The sequence below is a fragment of the Thamnophis sirtalis genome, unplaced genomic scaffold (genome assembly GCF_051295495.1).
Source record: "Thamnophis sirtalis isolate CommonGarterSnake01/CBP01778 unplaced genomic scaffold, rThaSir2_p1.2 scaffold_5, whole genome shotgun sequence".
Classification (NCBI taxonomy): Eukaryota; Metazoa; Chordata; class Lepidosauria; order Squamata; family Natricidae; genus Thamnophis; species Thamnophis sirtalis.
Window position 1 is genome coordinate 106,072,383 of NW_028261385.1, and position 8,073 is coordinate 106,080,455.

The 8,073-nt window shown below is 43.4% G+C and overlaps 1 protein-coding gene across 1 annotated transcript; it reads left to right on the forward strand.

Annotated features, from left to right (window-relative positions):
- Window positions 1-1,487: 1,487 nt before the first annotated feature.
- Window positions 1,488-7,854, forward strand: GAPDH (glyceraldehyde-3-phosphate dehydrogenase). The gene is made up of 12 exons (XM_087716421.1): window positions 1,488-1,594; window positions 2,297-2,342; window positions 4,468-4,567; window positions 4,720-4,826; window positions 4,920-5,010; window positions 5,526-5,641; window positions 5,758-5,839; window positions 6,281-6,432; window positions 6,528-6,606; window positions 6,994-7,077; window positions 7,342-7,439; window positions 7,628-7,854. The coding sequence occupies exons 2-12, from the start codon at window positions 2,320-2,322 to the stop codon at window positions 7,695-7,697; spliced, it is 1,002 nt and encodes a 333-aa protein (XP_087572547.1). The 5' UTR covers window positions 1,488-1,594; window positions 2,297-2,319; the 3' UTR covers window positions 7,698-7,854.
- Window positions 7,855-8,073: the final 219 nt, after the last annotated feature.

Genomic DNA, 8,073 nt, shown 5'->3' on the forward strand with positions numbered 1-8,073 from the left:
GTAAAGCCAGGCTGATTCTTTTGTTTGGGACGGGGGAAAGAGTTGGAGGGAAGGCTATTCTTTTCAACTTATAATGGGTCTGTCTTGGAAGGCTATGCTTCACCTCTAACTCTGTTACTATTTCAATTATGGCAACATATTTCCTCTTTGGGCTGGGCGGAGAAAAAGGAAAAGAGCTGCAACTGAAGTAATTTTGTGGTTTTCCTACTTTTCTCAGTGCAAATATTTTTCACAGAATTGTACAGGGTTACAAGGCAGGTTCATGCAATAATGAGCTAAATTATGGTGAAATTACAGAATCAGAATTTTGACATCCTTCATGATTTTTCTGCACAGAATACTCAGGTCTAGAGCAATCAAATGATCGTCAGGTTTATACAGTATAAGCAATCAGCCAAAATGTACATGATTTATCTTAAGCCTATCCTTTGAACGTAGACATTAACACTTCACTAAAAAATGGTTTATGGCTTAGTTATGGGTTGTGTGAATTTAGCCATTCTGTGTTTTGAGATATTGTCCTTATACTTAAAAAAATAGGTCTTGACTCATCCATTCCCAATGCAACTCATCTTTCAAGTTGTCTAAACTTTCAGCAATTTTGGAAGAAGCTCCAACATTCTGGCTGCTAAAGATTTCAAGCTAGAATTGATTCATAGTATTTTGATCTATAGGACTTATTTCATTGCTTGTTTTATTTCATGAATCATGAAATAAATGGGGAAATGATACATATGAAACCATGTTCCATAAAAGCGACTCTAGTTATTACTGCAATGAGTTGTAGATTGTAGGGGGGATAGCTTCTGATTCCTGCATTAAACTGCTTCTGAATGTGTGGGTTTTGTTTTATGATCACAACTAATACAGGGATTGGAATTATTACATGAGAATAATGTTTTTTTCTAATTCCAGCATTTTCTCAACAGTGGTTAACTGAGTATCTTTGAACAAGCAAAGCATGAAGGAATGCAATGTATTTAATGCTAGTTTTCCCTAAACCATACTCACAGGATGTAATGCCTTTGGCTTACTATATCGTGTTAACCCAATCAATAGTGGGTTGCAGTACCTGCAACGTAGTTAAACTCAAACCACGACTTAACATGTTGCATGAACCTGGTGAGAACAAGATTCGTACTTTGAGCCTGGCAAACACACAAGGTTTAGGAAACGGCTTTGATTCCAAAGTACTTGTCGAGATTACAAAATGCAGCAGGCGCCAAACTCGGGAGTAACTGATTGATCAATCACCTGCCGCCATAGCAAAAGTGATCCATTTGGCATGGCGATTCGGGTCAAACAAAGCGTTTTTAGGAGTTGGGGAGGCCACCGAGCGAAGGCTTGTGGCGGGGGAGAACAAAGAGTCTTTCTCTGAGCCGGACGGAAAGCAGGGCGGGCGGGAAATGGCGCTGGGCTTGGGGATCTCCATTTGCCTCCCCTCCGCCGCCCCTTCGCGCTCTGATTCGGCGTTGGCGCCGGAGGTCGGGCCTCGTCATTACCATACCGGGCTGTATAAAGGGCAGAGCCGAGGGGGCCTCCCTTCTCACCTCCTCACTGCACTGCAGAGCTGAGCAAAGTCTGGACCTCTCAGGTAAGCGCTCCCTTTGAACGGGGGGAGCAACAGGCATTGCAACTTTGGCGGGCGGTGGGCAGTGGCGAGACGCAAGCCAAGAGCGCAGTGGTGAGGGGGGAGGGCGGCCGGGTACCGTCCCATGCAAAAGACCCGGCTTGGGCCTCGTTGCTGTAGGCCGGCTAGGAAGGGGGGCGTTTATAGAGCTTAGTCGGTGCCTGACGAGACTGAACTGGAAGCGGCATCTTGCATTATGGAGAGGTGGGAGCCGCAGCCGCGGAACCAGGATGCGCGACTCCGGGGCCGAGTTTTCGGCTCCGTTAAACGGGGAGGGCGGGAACAAAAGTTTTGAGGAAGCTTACAGGTGTGTGTGTTTGGGGGGGGGGAGAGGAATATTCCAGAAAGGCAACTGCGACCCCCCCCCCGCCCCAAAGTCTCGCAGGTGTGGAAGGCGTCGCAGGCCGCCCGTCCCAGTCGGCGGTCTCCTTCCTTCCTTTCCCTTCCGCGAGGCTTCTTACTTCGCCTCCCCGTCTGCCGGCCGTGAGGCGGCGCGTCTCTCTCAGAAGGGGGAAAAGTTTTCGCAGGCGAGAAACGGGTTTTTAGGACGGAGGTCCATCGGCTCCGCCATAGTTGAAAGCTTGTATGAATCTGGAGGCGGGAGGAGAGGGGAAGGTTTGGAGTTTCTGGAAGCGGCTGATGAAGTTTGGCGTCCTTTTTCCCCAGGAACGGTTTTTCCAGCGGAGAAGATGGTGAAAGTTGGTATCAACGGGTGAGTCGGAAGGGACGGACGTGCAGCGAGCCTGCCAATGCATGGCAGGGAGCGAGGGAGGGGCAAGCGTCGCCTGGGAGCTTGAATAACTTTTCCAGCCAATAGGGGGACACTGGTGTGGGGATGGGCCAGTATTGCTGTCCAGCCTGAACTTCTTGCAGACCTTGGGAGGCTGCAAGGGGAGCTTCCAGCCCCAGCATTCCTTTCCTTTCCAAGGACATCTAGAAGTCATCCCGACACACACACCCTTTCCAGCAGCTGTTTCTCTACTCCAACAGGATCTGATTGTGTCTTTCTTGGCACTCTCTCTCACTCGAGTGGCACCCTGTATAAATTTTTAAGACTGCCATCTTTGGCCTTTTTATTTCGACATGCTCTGGGGCAGCCAAAGCACATGGAGCAGGCTTGTGGCCACCATGGGTACAGGAAACCCCGGACTGACTCATTTTCCTAAACGTTAATTGCTGAGTCATTCCCACCAGGAAGCTACAATAGTTCTCTGATCTTCTCTCTATTGCTTTTAATTCTACATATGTTTCCCCCTGATACCTTTACATGCTGCAAACACAGAGCATCTCACAATATCTGCAGGGAGGATTATATATCCTTCCGTCTGAAGGGCCTATTAAGAATGTGACCTTCTTGCTCTTCTTAGCAGCCAAAAACTGTAACCAGATAACTCCAGCTGAGTATCAGAGAGGACTGGCTCTAAAGTTAGTGTTTGACCTTTCAGTAGCAGGATGAGGGGGGGGTGTAAAGAAGGGAGTTTCAAGTAGCATTCCCCAAGAAAGAGCAAATGGGAAGATGCAACTCAAGTTCTGCCTAAGATACTTGTGTATAAAGACTGATAATGAAATAACAGGAACTGATTTTCAGAGGTTGATAGGATAACATTTCTTGGCAGTTTGGGTCTTTTCCCTGAAAACCCTCTTAGTCTTGAATTTCTGAGATAAGAAACCTTGAAGCATAACTCTTACAGGCTTTCCATAAGGCAGCCTTGTACAGCTGTAAAACTGTAAAAGCTTCAGTTCCCCTTTATTCTTTTGGTAGTCATAAAAATCTGAAATTTTGAAAGCACACTGACTCAGCAAACATTTTAAATTTTGCTGATTTAAGAGAGAAATCCTTTCCAAACTTCAACCTGTATGGTAATTTCAACGTGTTAATGCTGCATTATTTTGCAGAGGAAAAAATGTGGATTTTGAAGGAGAATGGCCACAGGTTTGGGGGAGGGAGAGGAGTTATTCAGTTTCCTGCTCTTTGTTTCAAGTACAAAGTGGTCACATGATCCTCTAAAGCCACATACTGTTTAAGGATCACATCCCTGCCTTCCCATCCTCCATTTTCTCATTCGCCCCTTACCTCTGCAAAGAAATTGAGAAAAACTTTCTGAGCTGTATCTAAGTCTTTATTCTGGTACTGGTAGGTGATTGCTCTATAAGCCTGGTGAGTGTCTCCTTTGGAATTCTGTAATTGGCTAAGAGTAGAACAAATCAAACATGGAACTTAGGCTGTGTATTTCAATGACAGTTGCACAGTATGTCTCTGTAGGGAAGTTTTGCTGCAATTTAAAATATCAGAAGGCTCAAATAAACATTCGGTGTTAAAGCAGAAAGTCTACCCTGAATAAAGGCCCTTTACTCAGAACTAGATCAAAGTTTATGGAATAAACCAGAAATAGTTAAAGGGTATCTTAAGTGTTTTGTAATACAAATTTCATCCTTATTTTGCATAGCCACTGCTAATAAACTATGTTAATGGTTCAGATCTTCTGCAGGACACCATGTTAATTTGTCTTAATATTTACTACTCAGTATTTATAGGCCACCTGATCAGGTAGTTATTTCAGTCTGTTTCTTTTCCTATTCAAAAAGGTGGTCCTTGATGCTTCCTCAAACTGCTTTTATGCTCTTCCCTACATGTTGAACTGAATTAGTTATCTTAACCCAGGGGTGTCAAACTGGCGGTCCAAGGGCTGGATGCAGGCCACGCCCACCCCAGCTCTGTGAAGGAAAAAAAACATTGTGATACATCATGTGATGGCAACGTGACACTGCGAGTTTGACACCCATGTCTTCACCCATTCTGGAGATAACAGTTGCTTATTATATTTTTCTTCCTTTAGTTTTGGTCGCATTGGCCGTCTGGTCACCAGAGCAGCCCTCCAGTCTGGCAAGGTCCAAGTTGTTGCCATCAATGACCCATTCATTGACCTGAGCTACATGGTAATAATCCTGAGTTTGTCTGCTTTTTAAAGCGAAGCAATTTACACTCAATCATAGAAACATTCATATGTCAACAAATAACACTCCTCCGATGTTCTAGAAGATAGTCCCAGTAAGCTACATTGAGTTAATGTTGTGTGTCTTAATTTCAGGTGTACATGTTTAAATATGACTCTACTCATGGCCGTTTCAGTGGCAGTGTCCAGGCTGAGAATGGAAAACTTGTCGTCAATGGACATGCCATCACTGTTTTCCAAGAGTGAGTAACATCCCCTCCATTCAGGCTTTCTTTACTTGTCTAGTTTATTTCTTGCTTGCAGAGTCTAAACTGGTCCTTCTCTCTTCTTGCCAGGCGTGATCCTGCAAACATTAAGTGGGGTGAGGCTGGTGCCGAGTATGTTGTGGAATCAACTGGTGTTTTCACCACCACAGAGAAAGCTAGTGTAAGTATCTGTTACAGGAGGAAGGAGCATTGTATAAATTTTTGCTATAAAGAGAGGTATACAGTTCTGATACTGATGGAAAATCTGGATGCTATCTGGATTCATAAGTGTTTTGTATTTTTTATGCAAGGAGTGGGACACGATTTTGCAACCGAACAGCAAAATTCCATTTTATTTTTTTAGAATTTAATGTGTTATGTACATATGTTCAAATTTCCTATTTCCTGGGAGGAAGTAGATCCATTGATGAAGTGCTATGGTGAAACACGTATTTTTGGCATTTGGACATGGCCGCTTTAAATTATTTATCTGCTTAGCGGCCTGAACTGTGAGATGGGTGGCAAATAAATTCTATAGATAAAAAATGATAAAACATTTCCATCATACTATATGGGAAAAGAATTTACATAGCAATGTGTGGCTGGGTTCGTCTTAAGACTGTTGCTTGCTGTCCAGTCTTGGATTATTGGTATTTTTTAAAATATGAGGTAAAATGTTGTTCTTTTCCCTTATAGGCTCACTTGAAGGGTGGTGCTAAACGTGTTATAATATCTGCCCCATCAGCTGATGCTCCCATGTTTGTGATGGGTGTCAATCATGAGAAATACGACAAATCTTTGAAAGTTGTCAGGTGACTATAGGGGAAAGCAAGGGGGAGGGAAGCGAGGCTGTATTGCCAGAATAACATGGGTCTTCTAAAATGGTGCATGTCGATCCATTGAGTGCTTCTTCCCTTTTTTTTTCCAGCAATGCTTCTTGTACTACCAACTGCCTGGCACCACTAGCCAAAGTCATCCATGACAACTATGGCATTGTGGAAGGTCTTATGGTATGTGAATTGCATAAGCCCTAGGTAGTTCCTCTGTTTCTCCCAACACTTAAAATAATTCAGAATTGTGTTGCATACTGGTGAAATGTTAATAGCAATAGCAATAGCAGTTAGACTTATATACCGCTTTATAGGGCTTTCAGCCCTCTCTAAGCGGTTTTACAGAGTCAGCATATCGCCCCCACACAGTCTGGGTCCTCATTTCACCCACCTCGGAAGGATGGAAGGCTGAGTCAACCTTGAGCCAGTGAGATTAGAACCGCTGAACTGCAGATAACAGTCAGCTGTAGTGGCCTTCAGTACTGCACCCTAACCACTGCACCACCTTGGCCTCGGTTAAACAGGAATGGTGATCGTATGTGCAAATTCTTCCTGTGGTACTTGGAATAAATATTCAACTTCAGGTGGTATAAATGGTCTATCCTGCTCCTCCTATTCCAGACAACAGTTCATGCTGTCACAGCCACACAGAAGACTGTGGATGGCCCCTCTGGGAAGCAGTGGAGAGATGGCAGAGGAGCAGCTCAGAATATCATCCCAGCATCCACAGGTGCAGCCAAGGCTGTAGGCAAAGTCATTCCTGATCTGAATGGGTAAGCCTTCCTGAGCACAAAGTGCAAATGTTTGCTTCATAGGCCAAAACAAGGACTATGTATATCTTAACCTGAATCTTTTCCTACCTTCACAGGAAGCTCACAGGGATGGCTTTCCGTGTTCCAACTCCAAATGTTTCTGTTGTGGACTTAACATGCCGCTTAGAGAAACCAGTGAGTATTCCCATAGTAGTTCTGCGCCTGCTTTACTGCTTGTACAAGAGTAAGATTCAAAAATCTAGATCAGCAAAGATTCAGAAAGCTCATGTAATGGTTAATCAATGCTTAGCAGTCCAAATCTGATGGTCCTTACTTTTCTAGGTTTTGGGGAATTTGTTCAAACCCAGTTATTGGGAAATGCTGCTCTTAATGTATTCGCAATCAATTTCTTTGTAACTTAAGTTAGGAGTGGGGAATTTGTGATTCTCGCGATTTTGAACATGCTGTTTGAATGATAAGCAGATATTGGCAAGAATGAATTGACCATCAGCTTGCTACACAATAGGAAATTGGCAGAATTCAATTATTTAATACTTCTGTCTCCTTCACTTGCTTTCTTAGGCGAAGTATGATGATATTAAGAAAGTTGTGAAGGCAGCTTCTGAAGGCCCAATGAAGGGTTTTCTGGGATACACAGAGGATCAGGTAAACTGAACATTTTTGATGATACAAAAATAACTATCAGGTCCATTAGAGTGCTTTGTAACAATTGTAAACATAACTGTAGGTAATAATAAAATATGCTTTTTCTACTCTGCCTTCAAAAAGTAAAATGTGGCCATCTAGTACAGCCAACCATTCCATCTAGGTTCATTTGATTTGGCTCATAAATATACATGGAGGCTGTATTTCGAGACTCTGCTCTTCAATGCTTATCTTCATGGGTTATAACATCTACTTCTCCCCCAGGTGGTCTCTTCTGACTTCAATGGTGATACCCGCTCTTCCATCTTTGATGCAGCTGCTGGCATTGCTCTCAATGATCATTTTGTCAAGCTGATCTCCTGGTAAGTGATGGAAGAGGGTAGATGATGGCTGTTAGTTGGCTTATTGGGTTTCAGAAGAGGTGGAGGTGCAACTTTTAATATTCTACAGAACAGCAGAGGTGGGAGTATGTGGTGGTAAGCAATGGCCTCATGCCGCTGTTTTTGCTGCTGCTATTTTTCTCAAAACTAAAAGAAACCTCTTTTTTTAGGTATGATAATGAATTTGGATACAGCAATCGTGTGGTAGACCTGATGGTTTATATGGCATCTAAGGAGTAAAGATTGTACAGTTTTCTTTTTCTTACAACTTGGCTCTGTATTTTGCAGTTAGAGGCACTTTGTTCCATCTGCCTCTGAGGAAGTAGAGAGGCTGGAAGAAACGTGAATGTTTCAGTAACATCTCCCCTCTTAATAAAGTCATCACTGTCTCAAACAATTTCTTCTCTTGTGTGATAATATTGGGACTGAGGTTGTAAATAAAAAAGGAGGCTTTCCTAAAGTTGAGATCTACATTTTGCAGTACACCCACAACACATTTGCAGGCTCCAGGGTGCAGCTGCCATGTGAAAATGCCTTACTTTACCTAGTATTTCAATAATGAAGAATCCTTTTTTAATCCTGGAGATTGGCCTCATTAGAAGCACAGACCTTTATT